Source organism: Phasianus colchicus, chromosome 3 (genome assembly GCF_987193195.1).
Source record: "Phasianus colchicus chromosome 3, bPhaCol1.hap1.1, whole genome shotgun sequence".
In the NCBI taxonomy this organism is placed as follows: Eukaryota; Metazoa; Chordata; class Aves; order Galliformes; family Phasianidae; genus Phasianus; species Phasianus colchicus.
Window position 1 is genome coordinate 65,465,620 of NC_143438.1, and position 21,881 is coordinate 65,487,500.

General features: G+C 37.3%; 1 protein-coding gene across 8 annotated transcripts in view; it reads left to right on the forward strand.

The window, feature by feature from the left end:
* The window catches only part of ZFHX4 (zinc finger homeobox 4), a 151,388-nt gene that overhangs the window by 124,413 nt on the left and 5,094 nt on the right, over window positions 1-21,881 (forward strand). For 7 of the 8 annotated variants that reach the window (XM_090137732.1, XM_090137738.1, XM_090137740.1 and 4 more), the window contains exons 6-9: window positions 6,622-6,767; window positions 6,903-7,103; window positions 9,742-9,859; window positions 10,005-15,401. In XM_090137732.1, coding sequence (XP_089993858.1) covers window positions 6,622-6,767; window positions 6,903-7,103; window positions 9,742-9,859; window positions 10,005-15,401 — 5,862 coding nt within the window. The remainder of the gene's footprint in view (window positions 1-6,621; window positions 6,768-6,902; window positions 7,104-9,741; window positions 9,860-10,004; window positions 15,402-21,881) is intronic. The other variant, XM_090137739.1, reaches the window with a different exon arrangement.

Here is a 21,881-nt window from a genome sequence, read left to right on the forward strand (position 1 = left end):
ATTTTGCATGTGATTTCTATCAGTAGCCTCCCATTGACCTATTTTTAATCATAACCATCTGACAGGATAGATGCGGATAAGTTGAAGAATATTACAGGACGACCAGTGAGATTATTTTTTAATCAAATCAGTTTGTGTGCTTGTAATTTTTTAAGCGCCTTTCATTAATCTTAGCTGTACTTGTGATTCCTCTGATGGCATATTAATTTTTCATAAGCATAGGATTAGGTACCACTTGAATTTTTTCTTCAATCAGGTTTTGCCCCGCTTTTAACCCAAAGAATGTGGGGTTTTTATTATTATTATTTTTTTGTTCTTGCTCTCTGATCACTTACTCCCAAGAATCTGGCCTCTTCCTCGGCATTTATTTGAGGCATTTTGAAAAAAATACACAAAATCCATTGAAAAAGTTTACAGATGATTCAGCCTAAGAAAGAGGAAATATCATTGAAAATGGATTATATGGGTTGGGTAATTTTGATCTCCTGGAATAGACAAAACCCAGTAATGAAAGCTACTGTCTTTGAAAACAAACCCCCATGTCATGACATTTACTTGTGCACAAACAAACCCAGGGCCAGCATCTGGTGTAGATACCCAAGGCTTTTTGTGTGTTTGATTTGGCAAATACGTGACTTCATCCATTCTTTTTATGTATGAGATGGAAATCTATGGTCACAATGAATATTACATTGGCTACTTTTGCTGCACGCTATACCTAGTTACATTATGTTGGATTCATTGAAGCAGAAGAAGTGCTGAAACAGGTTGAAGCCTATTAGTTTCAGGTAGTCATATATCTTTTCCTTGTATGCCAATGACAGCTGCATACAAAGGAGGTTGTATTCTCCATAAAGATGTATAGTTGTAGAGAAAATATAATTTTACATTATCTTCTTTATATCCAAATTCTCCCATACTATATTTTGCTCTTACATTCTAAACATTTTTTCACTAATTTAAAAAAATAAATAATAAAAAATATGTAGCCCTTTCTGTGCCAGATTAATTCAGAAGACTGACTGAAAGATAAAGCTTCCTTTAATCTTGCTTGTTGATGTGCTAAGGTCACTATCCATTCACAGTTTAGAACCTTAGCTGCTCTTCAGTTGCTTTATTTTTAGAGATCACAAATCTGAAGTAACGCTGATGATGTCAAGGATGATGTTGAGCAAGAAACTGTGTTGTGGTTTAAAACATACACGGGCTGCCCTGAAAGTAATACCTCCTATGTTGGCCCATGATGTCAGAGGTGGACACTGGTGGTATGGCAGTAGAGGATGAACTTTCCCAACAGTGTTCCATTGCATTTTGTTGCCATGTGACAGATGGTAGCAGAGGGGCAGTCTGACAAAATGGCGTTTGACATGGAAGTGCACATGAAGCAAAAGTGTGCAATTGAATTCCTCCATGCGGAAAAAAAATCAGCCACTGACATTCCTCAATGCCTGCTGAACATTTATGGAGATGAAACAGTGGCTGTGATCACAGTGAGGTGGTGGGTGGTGTGTTTCAGCAGTTTCACTGGTGCAGATTTTAATGTGCATAGCATGCAGGCTCTCTTGTTCATCACTGGTGAAAATTCATAGCTAATGATGGTGACTATGTTGAAAAATATTGTTTTGTAGCTATTTTTTCTATCAAATAGTGTTACTGTGGTCTTTGTATCTGTTGTGGTTTCCACAGAAAGGCAGAGGAGGCATTACTTTTGGAGTGACCCACAAATATCTCCCTTTAGCTGTCTTTGAAAGAGCTGTCTGTGGTGCAGTAAACCCATACTCTAAAGCAGACATAAGTCTCCTGCAGTTTTGTCAGGGTCTGCCCGTCAACAAGAAAAAGATGACAGCTACCTGGAGCTCACACTGCTCACCGTATACTCTGTCCTAGGGAACACTGGAAAGTGATTCAGGGAGTTTATCAGCGCTCTTATTTTCTTAGGTCCATTTTTTAGCTGTTCAAGAAAGAATATAATATGAAAACTTGAGAAAAAAAAGAAAAGATGGAATCTAGAAAAAAAAATACTGAAGGGGAATTCTCAAAATTCCATCAGGATTAGCTGCTCATAAGGGCCAAGTTTAATTAGGACAAACCTATATCCAGATGCCTACTGGGTGCACTACAGAAAAAAAAAAAACAAAAAAAAAACCAGCATAATTGTTCTGCATTCCCGTGCCAGCAATTACAAAAATAACATTGCAGTAAGATTCATATACAAACAAGGGCTGAAATACAAGATTTGCCTTTGAGCTTTAGAGAAAGCGGTTTGCACTATGAAATCCTCAATCTTTTAGAAACTTTTATTTTCATAATCTAAATTAATTCTCCATATGTATCATGCAGACCATCATCTTAATTTTCACTCAGCTGACAAGTATTTCTAATGACTATATAACTGCTTATGTATAATTGAATGTTAATTTGGGCTTTCTCGTGAATTGAGTGTTGCAATTCTTGCCAGAGAAATCTCAGGAAAACCAATAAATTAATCACAATACTAACAAGTTGGACAGGAAAGTGGTGTGACCCCTCTTTAGCATAGAATCTATTAGACGAGGAAGGATTAACATGTATTTAGTAACAGCATGTTTGTGTAAGCTGTTGTGCTGTATTGCTTACCTTATCTCAAGGAGTAGAGCTTTCAAAATGAGACTTGGCAATATGCAAGTTATATTTGTTGAATATTCATTCAGAATAGAAAAGCCTACTAATGCCTCATTTATATTGTCAGTTAAATCTAGTGCCACTTTAGATTAATTATAATCCAAATTACAGCTCTATGCAGTGCAAGAATTAATATGGAATTTATCCAGATTAATACATTTGCATTGAAAATGTAATATGTCTTTGCCATGGCTAAGGGGAGCACTTTTTAATAAGGTAGTAAACATGAGGAAGGATGGAAATTAACCTTCATTATTGCAATGAAAATTATCCTTTCATTCTCCTCTAATTAGAAAGAATACCAGTAATTATAATTTTAGAATTATTTTGAAGTTGAATAACATAATCTGATGTGTCAGAAATCTTAAATTATGCAATCTTTATCAAATACAAGGATTCATAAATAACAAGACAGTATTTTGATTGCAGGTTTTTGAGGATTTTCTTTCTTTAGCGTTCTCCCACTTATCAGTCACGCAAAAGTTTACATTTTTGTTTTGGGATTTCAAACATGCTACAAACATGATGGCATCTTAATTGCAATGAAATATGTCATTTTTGTATTAGCAATATTAGACAAGTTAACTAATTCTGTAACTGACAGTTAATCATTAACTAGTCTACTTTGTGGTACTTATTTTGAACTAATCTTGGCTTTTCAGCGAAGTGTTTTGAAAGTACGGTATTCATCTAAAACAACATTGTGTTCTGTGTTACAAAATGTATTGAAGTTGTATTTCACAATTGAGAAAAAAAAAACACAAATAATGTTTCTCAAAAATAGAAAATTTGTATTTAAAACATGAACAACAACAGATTTAGTCTCTTCCTCCAGCTGCATATTAAGAAGAGCATGCCAGTGGAACACTCAGCTATGAAAACAGTGCCACACCACAAGCTCAGGACTGTAACATTTTCTCTCCTCCCCTCTCCTCCTTCAATACGCTATCTGTAAGGCCATAACTTTATTCAGCCTCTCTGCAGGAAGCTCCTTAAAACACTAAATCCAATACAGAAAATGAAAAGTTGATACAGCAAGAAAAGGAGCTAAGTTTTACACGCTGGACTGTTCGCTTGCACAGGGAGTCCAAACCTCCTTTTCTTTTGCAGCTACACTTGTGACAAGAGAGGACCAGGCATAAAGTGCTGCTCTGCCTTGGGGATTACATCCACTCCATGCATAGGGGCATGTGGCTTCACCCCAGGTTGAGGAATCAGACCCTTTTTCTTCAAACCTGTCAGTTAGTGTTCTATTGTCCAGATGTAACTTGGGTTCAGTAGAAAGTAAAGGGCTTGGGGTTGACTGAATCCAGAGCAACATCAACAACGCAAACAAAAAAGTCTCTAAATTTCCACAATTTATATAAATATCATTGTAATCATAGTAAAAAGCTGTGCTCTTATATGCATTCATTGACCCCAGCACAGTGTTTGATGACTCCATAATTTTATTATATTAACAACAAAAGAAAATTTAACCAAAAAAATACTTGTTTTTCTTGAAACGAGAACAATGTGTTTCATAATTATTATTGTCCCTTTGAAGTAATCAAGTCATCCTATCCTCTGGTGGAAGATGATGTATAATATTAACCTTTTGTGTACCGAGACGCACAGAGTGTACTCCAAACTCAATTTCATTAGCAGTTGCATACCAATGCCAAAAACAGTGCTAAATGCATTTTCACAAATGGATTTTTGAGCAGAATTTGGATCCCAATTTCTGTAACAAAATGTCAAAAACAATCTGATGTGAAAAGGGGAAAAGAAAGCAGAATTGTTTTACTTGCTTTTTAAATTCAGCATCCTGTATGACGATGTCACTTTACACCAGCTGAGATTCTGCCCCATTTGTCTTTTAAAAGAAGCATTTTAAAAGTGGCATATGATATAGGTAAGAAACAGTAGTCAACTGTTAGACGTTTTTGACAGTTGGAAATGAAGAGAGGTTAATAATTTGAACCTATCCTTCTAAAGTCTGAGAAGCAACCTTTCTCCGTTAATATAGTATGTCACTTTTTTACTTTCTATAATTCTCACAGTAAAGACATTTAAATAATAATGATGTGTTGCCAAGTAAATGTGGCTAGGCCAGTGAGAACTGAATTATCATAAACCAAACTGAGTAATGAAGTGGTATCTTTTGTTGCTGTAGCATGTAGATTTTACCTTTAAGCTTCACCAGTGCTTCAGGTTGTAGGTACATCTCTTAACTGAGCCATCAAAATGAAGCCTCCAGGAACAGGTCTTCAGAGTGTAAAAATTCAGGGAGGCTCCAGAAAGCAGCTTATCCAGATATTAAATCAATGCTGATAAATTGATAATTAAAAGTAGGAAAATATGGCAGGAATAAACTTTAATTTGAGTGAGAACATACTGGTCGAAATTACGCCATAAGAAATAATTACCAACTTAGGAATGAGAAACAATGTGTGGGGAAATCAGCTTTAATGTATAAGTCATAAAATATGTTTATGTTGGTTTTTTTTCCTAAATGCCCTTCAGAACATGTCTCTGTGTGATTCAGTTCTCAATTGTTTATTATTTTACCATGAGGACTTGGTATTTACCTTGAAAGCTGTTTTATTATTTTACTTTTCTTTAATGTTTCTCTTTTAATATCAAATGTTGCACAAAGTCTACATAATTGATATAATAACGAAAAAGATACTGATTTTGCCTGCAGAAAAATACAAGTATTTTCTTTGTTCGTGTTTACTTTGTTGCCAAAACATCCATGACCTTATTTTTAAATTAATCCTAGGTTATTGTGCAACGAGGTGCAATTTGTTCATTTATATGAACCTTATGTGGATTGAAAAAAATCAAGATAAATCTTCATGCACAGCATACAATCAGATTACCCCTGGACTATATATTTACGTTGGGTCTGATAGCAATCAATGGTTTAGCTTCATTGCATTTCAAGATGTATTTGCACCCAGTGTCCAGTGATAGTGTCCTCACCCTGGAAATAATTTAGTTGCAAATTGACTGGAAGATGGTGAAAATTGAAAGTTAAAATTAGAAATACTCATAATAAACAGCAGAAAAAAGGTCAGATGATGCTGCACTATGATGAGATTGGAATGGTTGGTAAATGAGGTTTTGTGTTTGTCGTGAGATGTATGTGACATGCCTACCCAATGCTCTTGTAATATCCAGCCTAGCAGAAGAGATTATCTGGCAAATTGACGCTGGAAAGAATTTTCTGATGGACTGGGAAATTAGAATTGCACTCTTTTCTTTGATGTGTGCAAGACTGGGCTACATTACACAGCTAGAGTAGGCATAATATTAAATATAGTATTTAATACTTAATAGTAAAACTATCTATAGAAAACAATTATATTCTGGTTTTGATCACAAATGCCAGACTATAAAAATTCACAGTGTAAACATCTAAGGCAATCCCAAATGACTGATCTTTGTATATAATTAATATTAAGTTAGCTCTGAAATCCTATTCTCCACAGTATTTCTTTTAAAGCCTCACTATATTTAGCTTCAGAATTGTAAGTAGGCAGGAGTTATCAAAACACCACAATAATCGTATTGCTCAGACAATTTAGGAAAGAGAGAGCGTAATTAAACATCAGCAAATTAATTATTTTGGAAAACAGGATTTTTAAGCAAAAGCTGATTTGTTTTAATGTAATACACAAATTCACACTGAGCAGCTATAGAAAGCATCTTATTGATTAATCTTTAAAGGCAACCTAAGGTTATCTAAACAGTAGAAAATAGTTCATTTTTAAATGTATTTATAGAGTATCCATCAAGATAAAAGTGTTTTCATTTTTATACTTACCAGAGTTGGTTTTCTCAAATATATGTATTTTTTCTCAGAACATAAAAAAAATAGCCTCAGAGACAACACAGACCTTTGGAATCACAGCCTCTTTGTAAAACAGTATTTTCAAGTTTAAAATATGTTCTTAAAAATTGTTTTTGGAACAGGAATAGTCACACCAGAGAAGGAACCAAAAGTGAACACTGTTGTAGGGGCACAACAACTTCTTCTGGCAAAAGAAGAGGATGGTGCAGCTAAAAAATCAAAGCCTCCAGAGGACAATAAATTTTGTCATGAGCAGGTAAAGGAAAATGTAAGAATTTAATTGTACTCTAGAATTCTTTCAAATAACAATAAAACAAAGATGACATGCTGTTAAAACAGCAATATCATAAAGTTATTAAAGCACATTGACTAATGTCCTGCATCTTAATTTGATGTTTTTCAGTTTTATCAGTGTCCTTATTGTAACTACAATAGTAGGGACCCAAATCGTATCCAGATGCATGTCCTGTCACAGCATTCAATGCAACCTGTTATCTGCTGCCCCCTCTGCCAGGATGTCCTCAGCAACAAAATGCATCTCCAGCTTCATTTGACCCATTTGCACAGTGTGTCACCTGACTGTGTGGAGAAGCTGCTCATGACTGTAAGTGATCCAAATACTGAAGTACACACTACAGAAATGTATTCTGGCCTCTTGGCAATGTATGTGTATGTGTGCATTTTGGTAGCCAGAGATGGGGAAGATATCAGGATTCTCAGTTTCTGTTGCCAGTTTGTCTGTTGACTGATTTCCCTTGGGAATTCTCCAAGGGACTGGAGGTGGACTTCAAAGATGCTGAAAATCTACAGTTCCTCATTGACTTTACCTTGGAGTAAGCAAGTTCCTCTGAGCTTACACCTGTAAATTTAATCTAACACTATCCAGGTCTCAGGTATATCCTGACTCAAATTTGTAAAAAAAACCTAGGACTTTTCTGTAAAATATAGTGCCAAAATATAGATGTATTCCTGTGTATAACTGTGCTACTTTCATTATATTATTTGAATTTCACCATAAAATATCAATAGTAGTATTAATGGAAAACACAAGTATATTTTTCACTATGTCCCATTTTTTACATTCTGCCTCTGCTTAATAAACTCTTCAGATTTTTTGTGAAAAAATATGAGTGTGAAAAATCCAGGGCAGTTCTTCTGGATAAAGAATACCTGTTTTCAATACCTACCCTGGATAAGGCATAGATTTGAAATAGATTACCCACATTTGGCAGAGTTCAGAAAACAAATCTTGTCAAATTTCACTTGGGAAATCCTGTTCTTCACTGAGAAATTTCACGGACCATATCAAAATAATAAATTTCCTAGAAAAAGAATGTCTCAACACTATGTAAACCAGTGTCAGTAAAAACACAGTCAAGTCTAGGGTTTTTTTTGTTATTATTACATTGTATTTTCAGATAAAAAATAGACTTCCCAAGACACCATAGTGAATAGATGTCTTACCTTTTTTTACCAGGATACGTTCTTGGAAATCTCAGAGATCCTTAAAGATTTATTTCTGTAACCACAGACAACTCATTCATTTATAACACTGCAGTGGTAGGCCAGCCACCTAACCAAAAATGGCAAAGAAGAATAAAGAATTGAAAGAGATGTTTAATGGAGATGCTTGTGCCAGGTGCTGATGAACAATGCTGAATTGGAAATCACAAAAACAGTTTAAAGTTTTCTTTCTTCTTTTCTTTTCCTCAGTTTTCTACTTAGTGTAATTCTGCCAAACTATGTATATTTGGCCCTATCACAAGGAGAGTGCTGTAGAAATTTAACATTAGAGGCCCTTTTTGGAAACTGAGCGAATGTGAAAAAAAACACCATATTTTGGAGAAGAAAAGGCTCTAGGGAAACCTGATAGCAGTCTTTCAGTGTCTAAAGGAGGGCTTTAAGAAAGAAGATAACAGAATCTTTATCAGGGGCTGATGTGATAGGACAAGGGAAAATGGTTTCAAACTTAAAGAGGAAAGATTTAGGTTCGTTATCAGGAAGAAGTTTGTTTGTTTGTTTGTTTGTCTGTTTGTTTTTTATGATAAGGATTGTGAGGCACTGGAACAGGTTGACCAGAGAGGTGGTGGATGCCCCATCCCTGGAGACACTCAAGGGGTCAAGCTGGACAGGGGTCTGAGCAAGCTAATCTAGCTGTAGGTGTCCCTGTTCATTGCAGAGGTGTGGGATCAGATGACCTTTAAGGGTCCCTTTAAACTCAAACAAGTCTATGATTCTTTGATGTTGAGGATTGCTATCTTTCTTCTCAAGTTTTTCTTGATTCCCTCTATGCTAATAATGGGACAACTTTGAAATCTGTCCTATTCTCTGTATATGCTGTAGTCTTTCTCGCTTACTGAGTTGTCCCTTTTTTTTTTTTGTCAGAGAAAAATGTCTACTTGCAAAACATAATCAACATCATCTAAAAAATTTTACTAATTGATAAAACTACTATTTTCTGTCCATATCTGAACTCTAATGACAAAATTTCGAGTAAAATGTTCATCTCTGGGACATTTGCAGTTAACTAGGTCATTTTTGTAGAAGTCCCTTCTGCCCAAACAAAATCAAAGTCACTAAATCTGAACGAAAGAAAAACATGAAGCATCAAACAAATGATCATGTCAGTTTAACTGCACTGAGAACTATTAGACATCTATAATACCACATCTTTCAAAGATTTCTGTCTAGAATTCAAACATAACATGACGCGTAGAGTACATTGAAGAAGATACTTACATAGGGAATTTAGAACAAAGGAAAGAGAATACCCATATTTTAAATGGCGATAAGTTGCTCCTTCTGTTTGGATATCATCTTATAATTTTCTTTAACAGATCATTTGTTTAAAAAGCTATTCAGGTAAGGTAAAGTGTGATTACCCTTAGTCAAGAATTGACTGCTGACTGTATCTCAGCACAGTCTCTATCTGTGGAGGAAGTCCAAGGGAAATTCCCATTATAAACCCAACCAACCTTCTTTGTAGTGACATTAACCACAGTAAAATATTGAATGTATGTGCTTCTGTGGCATCACTTTATTGTGGATTCTTTTGAGTTTATCCTCTACTGAAGGACAGACAGTGCTCCGATTTTATGATCCATCAGGAGCCATTATCAAGGACTGAACCAAGGCATTTGTTTAATCTTGGCAGTCTTTGAGATGTGGTGCTCTTTTCAATTTTAATTTCATGTTTCTTTGTGACTGTTCCTGTAATAATACTGTATTCTTGGTTTTCCAAGGTTCCTGTACCAGATGTCATGATGCCCAATAATATGCTATTGCCAGCAGCTGCTTCAGAGAAATCTGAACGTGACACACCTGCAACCATTACAGCTGAGGGATCTGGGAAATATTCAGGTATGCAAGAAAAAATTATGGATTGCTATTCTTTACTAGGCCAACATAAAGCATACTATGTGCCACTCTTGATTTCTGATGAAAAAAATGCTAATACTGTGTGTTATTCTCTTCTACTTGTGTAAAACACACTTTCTTTAACTAGGTGAAAGTCCTGTGGATGAGAAAAGTACTCCTGGGATTGATGAATCAAAACCTGGAATGGAAATTAAGAGTGAGGAGCAGAAGCCACCTAAAGAATCTACTGAAACGCCAGAATGGAATAAGAGTGGCAGTAAAGATATAAAGACCACAGATTCAATGCCAGATCAGCTAAATGAACAGCAGAAGAAGCAACAGCTCTCTGTTTCTGACCGCCATGTCTATAAGTACCGTTGTAACCATTGTAGCTTGGCTTTTAAGACTATGCAGAAGCTTCAAATACATTCCCAGTATCATGCTATTCGGGCAGCTACCATGTGTAGCCTTTGCCAACGTAGCTTCCGTACATTCCAGGCTTTAAAAAAACACTTGGAAGCAGGCCACCCTGAACTCAATGAAGCTGAACTTCAGCAGCTGTGTGCATCTTTACCTGTTAATGGTGAACTCTGGGCAGAAGGTGAAAGTATGGGACAAGATGATCATGCAATAGAGCAGGAAATAGAAAGAGATTATGAGATGGACCAGGAAGGTAAAGCAAGCCCTGTAGGAAGTGATAGTAGCTCTATTCCAGATGATATGGGCTCAGAACCAAAGCGAACCTTACCTTTTAGAAAAGGGCCAAATTTTACTATGGAAAAATTTCTAGATCCATCTCGCCCATATAAGTGTACAGTATGTAAAGAGTCTTTTACTCAAAAGAACATTCTCCTGGTCCACTATAACTCAGTCTCCCATCTACATAAACTCAAAAAGGTTTTGCAGGAAGCGTCAAGTCCTGTCCCTCAAGAAACCAACAGCAACACTGACAACAAACCCTACAAATGCAGCATTTGTAATGTTGCATATAGCCAAAGTTCTACATTGGAAATCCACATGAGATCTGTGCTTCATCAGACAAAGGCAAGGGCTGCAAAATTAGAACCAAGTGGTAATATAAGTAGCGGAAATAGTGTAGCAGGGAATGTTAATAGCCCCAGCCAAGGAATACTAGATTCTATGAATTTACCAGCAGTTAACAGCAAAGAACCACATTTAGATGCCAAAGAATTAAATAAAAAACAAGCTTCTGAATTAATTTCTGCTCAACCTACACATCACCCACCCCAGTCACCAGCACAACTTCAAATGCAACTACAGCATGAACTGCAACAGCAAGCTGCATTCTTTCAACCCCAATTTCTAAACCCAGCTTTTTTGCCTCACTTTCCAATGACACCAGAAGCACTCCTACAGTTCCAGCAGCCTCAATTCCTTTTCCCATTTTATATACCTGGGACAGAATTTAGCTTAAGCCCAGACCTGGGTTTGCCTGGTTCTGCCACATTTGGTATGCCTGGAATGGCTGGTATGACAGGATCGTTGCTGGAAGATTTGAAGCAGCAGATACAAACCCAGCACCATGTTGGTCAAACACAGCTACAGATACTGCAGCAACAAGCACAACAATATCAATCCACCCAACCCCAACTTCAGTCCCAAAAACAGCAGCAGCAAAGCAGCAAGCTGATGAAAGCAGAGCAAACTAGCCTAGTAAGCACAGACTGCCAGTTGATAAAGGATATGCCATCATATAAGGAGTCTGAAGAGATTTCTGAGAAACAAGAGAAGCCAAAGCAAGAATTTACTAATGAGAGTGAAGGACTGAAAGAAAACAAAGATATGAAAAAATCAAAATCCTCCGAACCAGCCATCCCACCACCCAGAATAGCTTCTGGAGCAAGGGGAAATGCAGCCAAGGCTTTATTGGAGAACTTTGGTTTTGAGCTAGTTATCCAATACAATGAGAACAGACAAAAAGTGCAGAAAAAAAGCAAGACTGGTGAAGGTGATAATACAGACAAACTAGAATGTGGAACCTGCAGTAAGCTCTTTTCCAACATTCTTATTCTGAAGAGTCATCAAGAACATGTGCATGGGCAATTTTTTCCATATGGGGCATTAGAAAAGTTTGCTCGACAGTACAGGGAGGCATATGACAAGCTTTATCCAATTTCTCCATCCTCTCCAGAAACACCTCCACCACCACCACCACCTCCGCCACCACCGCCACCTCCTCCTCCTCCAACTCCTTCTCAGCCTTCTTCAGCTGGGGCTGCAAAAATTCAGAACACAACTCCCACTCCTTTGCAAGCTCCACCACCAACACCACCACCACCTCCTCCTCCTCCACCACCACCTCCTCCACCACCACCACCACCATCTGCCCCACCTCAAGTCCAGCTTCCTGTTTCACTTGATCTCCCACTCTTCCCTCCAATTATGATGCAGCCAGTGCAGCATCCTGCACTGCCTCCTCAGCTTGCCCTCCAGTTGCCACCAATGGATACTCTGTCTGCAGATCTTACCCAGCTTTGTCAGCAGCAGCTGGGATTAGATCCTAATTTCCTGCGCCACTCTCAGTTCAAGCGTCCACGTACACGAATCACAGATGATCAGTTAAAAATATTGCGGGCTTATTTTGATATTAACAATTCTCCAAGTGAAGAACAGATCCAAGAAATGGCTGAGAAGTCTGGTCTTTCACAGAAAGTTATCAAGCACTGGTTTCGTAATACACTGTTTAAAGAACGACAGAGAAATAAAGATTCTCCATATAACTTCAGCAACCCTCCCATAACAGTGTTGGAAGATATCAGAATAGATCCTCAGCCTTCAGCAGTTGAACCTTACAAGTCTGATGCATCTTTCAGCAAGAGGTCATCTAGAACGCGGTTTACTGATTACCAGCTTCGTGTCCTCCAAGACTTCTTTGATACAAATGCTTATCCAAAGGATGATGAAATTGAACAACTTTCAACTGTTCTTAACCTACCTACTCGAGTTATTGTTGTATGGTTCCAAAATGCACGGCAGAAAGCTCGCAAAAGTTATGAAAATCAAGCTGAAACTAAGGACAATGAGAAAAGGGAATTGACGAATGAACGCTACATTCGAACTAGTAACATGCAGTATCAGTGCAAAAAGTGCAGTGTGGTTTTTCCCAGGATCTTTGATTTGATTACGCATCAGAAAAAGCAGTGTTATAAAGATGAAGATGATGATGCTCAAGATGAAAGCCAAACTGAAGATTCCATGGATGCATCAGATCAAACAGTATATAAGAACTGCACAGTTTCTGGCCAAAACGATGCATCAAAAAGCCTGGCAGTCACGGCAGCAAGCTCTGGTTCTGGTTCTAGTACTCCTTTGATTCCATCCCCCAAACCAGAGGCTGAGAAGGCTTCTCCTAAACCAGAGTCGAATGAAAAACCAAAACCAAATGAAACCATCTCCAAGCAAACTGATACAACTTCCCAAAGTACCAAACCAGTACCATCTGCTCCAGTAACCCCTTCTGATCCTCAGCCCTCTGCTTCTCAACCACAGCAACAAAAACAATCACAAATAATAGGGAGACCTCCTTCTGCATCACAGACTACACCTGTTCCTTCCAGTCCTTTACCAATTTCAATGACTCCTCTACAGAACAGTCTACCTCCTCAGTTATTACAGTACCAATGTGATCAGTGTACAGTTGCCTTTCCAACTCTAGAACTTTGGCAAGAGCACCAGCACATGCATTTCCTAGCAGCCCAAAACCAATTTATTCACTCACAGTTTCTAGAGAGACCAATGGATATGCCCTATATGATATTTGACCCCAATAATCCTTTGATGACTGGACAGTTGCTTAATAGTTCTCTTGCTCAGATGCCACCACAAACTGGCTCATCACATGCAGCACACCCTGCCACAGTTTCCGGTTCCATGAAACGAAAACTGGATGATAAAGAAGATAATAACTGCAGTGAGAAAGAGGGAGGAAACAGTGGAGAAGATCAACATCGTGATAAGCGTCTAAGAACTACAATTACTCCAGAGCAACTGGAAATACTCTATGAAAAGTACCTGTTAGATTCCAACCCCACCAGAAAGATGCTAGATCACATTGCACGTGAAGTGGGACTTAAAAAGAGAGTTGTACAAGTCTGGTTTCAGAACACAAGAGCCCGAGAAAGAAAAGGACAGTTCCGTGCTGTTGGTCCAGCCCAGTCCCATAAAAGGTGTCCTTTTTGTCGAGCTCTGTTTAAAGCAAAATCAGCTTTAGAAAGTCACATTCGCTCTCGACATTGGAATGAAGGGAAACAGGCCGGTTATAGTTTGCCTCCAAGTCCTTTGATATCAACTGAAGATGGAGGAGATAGTCCCCAAAAATACATATTTTTTGATTATCCATCATTGTCATTAGCAAAAACTGAACTATCAAGTGAAAATGAACTAGCCTCCACTGTATCAACGCCCATTAGCAAAACTGCAGAAATGTCACCAAAAAATCTCTTAAGTCCTTCTTCTTTTAAAGCAGAGTCTAGCGAGGATATAGAAAATTTGAATGCTCCTCCTGCTGACTCTGCATATGATCAAAACAAGACTGACTTTGATGAGACTTCATCAATTAATACAGCAATTAGCGATGCCACAACAGGAGATGAGGGGAACAATGAAATGGAGAGTACGACTGGCAGTTCAGGGGATGCAAAGCCTGCATCACCTCCCAAAGAGCCAAAAACACTTGTGAATGATGCGCTAACAAAAGCTGCAACTACACCTACGAATGAGAATACTGATGATAAATTTCTCTTTTCCCTTACAAGCCCCTCAATACATTTCAGTGAAAAAGATGGTGATCATGACCAAAGTTACTACATTACTGATGACCCTGATGATAATGCCGACCGCAGTGAAACTTCAAGCATAGCTGATCCAAGTTCACCTAACCCTTTTGGAGCTAGCAATCCCTTTAAATCCAAAAACAGTGATCGGCCAGGCCACAAACGTTTCCGAACACAAATGAGTAACCTTCAGCTTAAAGTTCTCAAAGCTTGCTTTAGTGACTACCGGACTCCAACAATGCAAGAATGCGAAATGTTAGGGAATGAGATTGGTCTGCCCAAACGTGTAGTCCAAGTTTGGTTTCAGAACGCACGGGCAAAAGAAAAGAAATTCAAAATTAACATAGGGAAGCCATTCATGATAAATCAGACTGGGCCCGATGGGACAAAGCCAGAATGCTCTCTATGTGCTATAAAATATTCAGCACGTTTGTCCATAAGAGATCATATCTTTTCCAAACAGCATATTACAAAAGTGAGAGAAACTGTGGGAAGTCAGCTAGATCGGGAGAAAGATTATTTAGCTCCTACAACAGTTAGACAGCTGATGGCGCAGCAAGAATTGGATCGCATAAAAAAGGCTACTGATGTGCTAGGATTAACAGTACAGCAGCCGGGCATGATGGACAGCAGTTCTCTTCATGGCATCAGTTTGCCAGCAGCTTATCCAGGACTTCCTGGCCTTCCTCCTGTTCTTCTACCTGGAATGAATGGTCCATCCTCCTTACCTGGATTTCCGCAAAGTTCGAACAGTAAGTCTATAATCTTGTGTAGTCATCTTGTGTAGTCACATTCCCTTCTAAAACAGTATATTGTGCATTCACATTATTGGGTGATGGAGCACTGGAACAGATTGCCCAGAGAGATTGTGAAGTCTTCTTGGAGATCTTCAAAAGTCACCTGGATATGGACTGAGCAAACTGCTCTAGGTGGCCTTGCTTGAGAAGGGGTTAGACTAGCTAAACTCCAGAGATCCCTTCCACTCTGTGATTATATGATTCTGTGAGTAGCTAAAAAGTATTGCAATGAGGTGTATCCAGTGCCATACAAGATTGTCACTGCAAACTGGGTGATAGATCTGATTTCCCCTAATCAGAATATATAGGTTTTAATTGAAATCTAATAAACAGAAATGTTTTTGAGCTCATATTAGGCTTCTGTAACATCAAAAATATAGCAATAGCATTGTTATTGGAGGTTTTTCATTTGTTTGTTGTTGTTGTTTTTCTGAATAATATCACTGTAGGCAAAATGTGGGTTAGAATTTTGTCTGTAAAATCTTTGTACGCATGTATTTTAAGTAACATCTGATGAAGTACAAAATAGTCATTTCCACTGTAGTGTTTCATCAGGCATTTAGTCCACCCCTTAAGACAGTGTAATCTGTTAATTCACAATAAACACTAAAAAATTCTGCCCCAAACCCTGTACTATATTTCTGAATAATTAGAATAGATACGTTTTCTGTTGAAGGTGATTATTAATGGTAGTTTCAATATGATCCAAATTTCAGAAGTTTCTGAATATATCTTCTACTCCTAGTTTTTAAAGACATTACAGACATACACCACTTTGCTTGGATTTGTGCTTTTAAAGTGAACACGTAACTCTGCTGGCTGGTTTTTGCTCACATTGGAAAATACTTCCTCTTAAAATAAATGTAATAGAAGTTAGAGAATCAAGATGTAGAATGATTTGTTTAGTCCTCAATGGATGAACTTATTATTTTTATTTGTAGTAGGCTTCAATTTTCCAGAGTTCACTGTGAGTGCAGCATTGCAGACTGAAGTTCTCTGACTGATCCTCAAATTTTACACATTTATATCAAATACATGCACAGCAGAGGTAGGAAGTTGGTTAAGACGCTTCACCTCATTTTATCAAGTAATTGAACTTGCTAGTAATCTAATTTTTTTTTTTTTTTTACAAAACAACTAACTTTGGCAAATGAGGTAAGGGCTTAATCGCTAGTGTTGTTAGGCAAACTAAGACTATAGCAGTATCTTTTCTGCTACCCATCTCTGCTTTGATTAATGATGACGATGTTATTATTTCCCTAAGTAGTGGTCAAAGTATCTCACTTTTCTCTTCATTGGATCAGAATGGCTTCCTCAATGGAGTTTCTGGCTGACTGCCCTCTGGCTTTTGTAAAATATTTATTGGCACAGAGAGTGCATATAAAGGAAATATAAAGTTGTTGTATTTCCTTCTTAATGGCATACAGTGTCCAGGTCCAAAAATGGCTGGTTGTTGTTCATTAAAATTATAGATATGGTTTCTCCATATAACTTTGTTAAATGCATATATCTGAATAGATCTGAACATACTCTGAAAGTAATTCCTCCTTCTTATTTCCATGGAAACTACTACAGATAAAAAGAACACAATAGTGTTATTTGATAGAGCAAATTCTCAGCTGCAAAACACTATTCTTCAACATAGCCATTAGCATTAGCTATGCATTTCAACAGTGATGAGCAAAAGCATGGCAGAGATACCTCACTGTTTCGTACTGCTATGATGACATCATTGCTAGGAAGACATTGCCCATACAGTCCATCTTTCATCAGTTGAACAGATAGAAATCAGAAGGTGTCAAATTTGGACTATACAATGTGGTTGGACAGTCCAGTCAAGAATGACAATGTGCTCCATGGTCTTCAAACTGGTATGGCTCCTGGTTATGGGCTGCAAGAAGTCTTCTCCAGCCTGTCTCTGGAAGTTCAAGCTCAGCTTAGTCAGCATCACAAAGTAACATTCAGAGATGATGGTCAGTTTGGGTTCCAGGAAATCCAAAAGGATCGTTCGTTTCCTACCTGAAATGACAGTGCACACATCACTCTATTCACTGAGGGCTGTGTCTTGATTTTTTTTCTTCAATGGGAATTCATATATCACCACTTCATGACCTGTTGTTTTGACTCTGGCTTGTAGTGGTGATATCACATTTAATCATGAGTAATGATGTGATCCAGGAAACTGTCACCCTTTGCCTTGAATTGGTTCATTAGCCCCTGCAAAACTTGCATATGGTGTTCTTTCTGTTCATATGTTAGCAATTATGGGACCCATCTGTTGCGAACTTTGTGATATTCCAATGTTTCCACCGTTGTTTCCAAGACATTGAAGCCAATACTCAGCTCCATAAACAGTTCCCTGGTCATAATCTGCTGATTCACATGGATGAGCTGATTGAAGTGCTCTTCATTTTGTGTGGTGACAGCTATGCATGGCTGTCCACAATGTGGCTTGTTTTTCATGTTGCTGTCTCCATTGCTGATATGCAACACCCATCACTTCACTGTGCTCACACTCACTGTTTGGTATCCATAGCATTCAGCCAGTGTTGATGAATGCCAATGAATGCCATTTTTTTGCATGGGGGAGTTCAATGATACATGTTTGTTTCATACAACTTCCATGTCAGACTGCTCCTCTACTGCCATTTATCACACAGCAACTAAAGTTAACTGAATATTGTCAGGAAAGTTCAGACTCTACTGCCATAAAACCAACACTCAGCTCTGAAGTCATGGGCCAACATAATAAAATAGGAGCAGCCTTTGTAAATTTGTTTAGGTCAACTTTCAGCTAAAATGGGTTTTGTCTAAAATGCTAAAATAAGTTTGCGTGGGAACATATTATTACATTCTTTTACTCTCAATAATAGGAAGTGAGTCCATGCGCAAAGGGCTGATGGTGAATGGCTGCACAACCATGGTAGCCTTTCAGTTGTTTCAAAGAGCTGTTTTTGAGAACGTTACTTGGCCTTAGACAAAACTATGCACTTGACCATTCTCACTGTTTATCTTTACAAATAACCGAGTTCAATCTGTAGAGTATATTCCCTGGTACTGTTTAACCTACTAGAATTAATTCAACCTCAGAATCTATGCATTTCTCTGTTAATAATATAAAAGCAGAATGCCAGGTAAATAGGCCTACTGATCTATAGTAACTCACTTTCCTTATTTTCCAATTTCCACAAATTATCTCTTCTTTGAGATAAACATAAATCATTAGTATCGTAGCATACACAGTGCACTGTCAATTGAGATGGATTTTTAGCCTCTTTCATCTTGCATCTTCTTAAGGTTAATTAGCCCATTGTGGGCAAGGCCCACTGTGTAAATCAGCTTGTACAGTCTTGGTTTCTTTTTTGTGTTTTTTTTTTTTTTTTTGTTTGTTTGTTTGTTTTGTTTTTCTTCTCCTATACGCTAAATAACCCTTACATCCCACGTTGGATCCTTGGCAAATACTTGAATGTATAAATCTCTATTCCCTAATGATACAAAATGGAGCAGTCACAGTGAATGGAAAAAATAGATTATTTTAATCATTCATTATAAAAATAAGTAATATACTCAGAAGTTCTCCATTCAGAAGTGAGCTCAACACTAGTATTTCCTGCAACTAATTAACCTATTTCTATTTTCCTAGACTGCTTTGGTTGATGAGTTACATTCATATTTGATGCTAAGAGTTGTTTAAATAGGACTTGTTTAGTTCCTAGAAAACTTGTTTTTGGCTATGGTTTTGCTAGCACTGTGAATATTCTCAGTTAGCAGGACAATTGCTCTGCATCATCCTCTACATGAAGGATTTTGTTGAAGCTAACTCCCTTATGACTCACTATCAAATTCTTCAAGCCTACTTCTTGTGAAATTTACTGCAGTTTCTTAATTTGTCGTTCATGTGTCATTTCTTCATTTTGGCCCAATCCTGAAAATGCTCTTTAGAAGAAGGCTCACTGAGACTTCCTATGTTTAAATATTTACCAGTTTGCATTGATGTTTAAGGTATTGGCATTTCCTTTGGCAAACCCCACCCAGTCCCTTCATGTTTGATTAAAGGGCAAATGTCAAAATTAGTAAGAACCTCGCTTCTAAAGAATATATTTGCAGTTTGCTAAGGTAAGGAAATATTGAAACTACAATAATAAACCTAAAATTTAAAATTCCCTCCTGCATTTCTGTTCAATCATGATAGACAAATAAATGAGCTTGCTCAGTTACACTTGTATTATGAGGGATTTCACTTCAATATTCTTGCATCCAACATTGTTTATGGGTTTCCAAAAAACTGTGAATACAACTAACTTTTTCAAAACACTAGTCTTTTTAAAATGCAATATTTGTTTTCACAAAAGGTTTGAAATGGAACAATAATCCTTAATCATGAAGGAAAATTTCATTTTGTCTCTTTTGTTTAGTGCTCAGACTGGGCTTCTATTTGCAAAGTGTACTGCAGTCATTAAAATAAGATTAATTTCTTCATTTCTGAATGAAAGGACCGATCAACTTTAAACTTAGTTCAGAACTTTGTTCTAAAACAAGTGTCTTGCAATGTCAGAATTATTGTGTGGTTCCAGGATGATATATCTAAGAATCTTCTCACCTGTGGGATATATTTCTCTAGATAACACACTTGTATTACCTTGTAGATGTTAAAGCTATATTCACTCAACTTATATATTCAGTATACTTCCTAATATGGAGTTATTTGGTGGAATTCTAATTCATACAGAATTTTAGTTCTAGCTTGATTATGTTGTTGAAGTTCTTTCTTGTTTTTCAGATGACTGTAGATAAGGGAATTCACCTGCTGTTTTTAGCTGTTCCTGAAATTTACTGTCTTTTTTTCTTAATTTTGTGGTACATTGTGGAAAATTAGTGCATCATTTTGCCTCTATTAATACTTGTTCTATGTCATCACCCATTACCATAGTTTCTTTGCATATCACTTAAGCCTGAGTTCCTTTGAACATTCACAGCAGCTTTTTCAAGAATGCACACATCATCACTGGATAAATTTACTTAGTAGTTTTTAAAATCTTGTCCAGAGAGCAGCTTGATTCAACAGCATTTACTTTCCACATTATCAGGATACTAAATTCTGTTCTCTGTTTGCTTTTGGCCCACTGCTAGCACTTTCATTTCTATATCTTTAGTCCTCTAATTCCTCTAAGGAAAAGAAAAATCTTTCCTCTTTGGGAGCCACTTAAAAGAGATAGCAGAATTAGAGTGCTTCTTCATTATCAGTGAATTTTCTATTTTAAATCTCTCAAGTCTGGAAATGCAGCATTTGTTTCACCAAGTTTTCTTCTTTTGGTTTTGGAAACCTTGGCTCCACTTTCACCTTTCAGTAAAATAGCTAAATTTCACTCTTCTACTACATCTTGCATTCTAAGCATTTCAAAGAAATTCCAAATAATAGCTGCAACATGTAATAGATCTTGCCTGCTGTGGCCATCATCAAGATGAAAATAATGAAGACAACATGATGTGTAAGGGTTGAAGAGAGTAAGAAGAGAAAGAAATCAGAAAAACCTGATGTAGCTGACAGCCCCCCAAAAATGAAAAAGCTGGGGCAGCAGTTCATACTGATTGCATCATTCATGAATTTTTCATCCACAGTATTTATCACTTGAAATATTTTCTGCAGAATCCATACACAATTGCCTGTTACTTCCTATTGAAAGGATAGAGGCAAGCAATACCATCTTCTGTGTCATTGTGCAGTAACTGTGACAATTACCCACTTTTTAATTATAACTGTTGTGACTTGTTTCACTATGCTATCTAATCCATGCATTTTAACTCCTTAATGTTCCCCTACCATTAAATAGGAGTAATGACATGGTGACAAACATTAAATAGCCTCTTTGTTAAATCTGACAATTATTCCCTTTGAATCCTAATTGCTTTATTCCTAAGCAATGCTGAGCACCTGGATATTGATGATTTAAGTGTCATTCTTGTTCACTCCATTAGTGCTTTCTAGTAGCTAATATCCTTCTAACCACCATTACAGAACCTGCATTTATTGTTCTCTTATCTGTGCACTAGTGCACTGTTCCTGGTATTGCTTCACTTCTACAGTTCTGTGTGCAGCACACATTTTGTGTGCTCTTTTCTCTAGCAAACTTACTTGCCTGAAAAAATGACACGAAGTGTAAAGTATAGCCTTTTGAAGTTAGCTGCCTTTATACCCTGTGCCATCATTTAATTTTCTGACCAACTATGCATTTCACAGAAGTTGCTTTTTAATAGACTGTTACCAGTCACTGCACTATATTGGGTACTTGAAACAGAGAAAAGATTTCTTCAATTAATATATGAGACATGCTTCGTGTGTATATGCACTCTACAGTCAGAACCAGTCCATCTTTAGGTTGCTTTCTCTAATGAGGTGGAGGACACCTTGCCTGCATATTTCAAGTAAACTGAGAA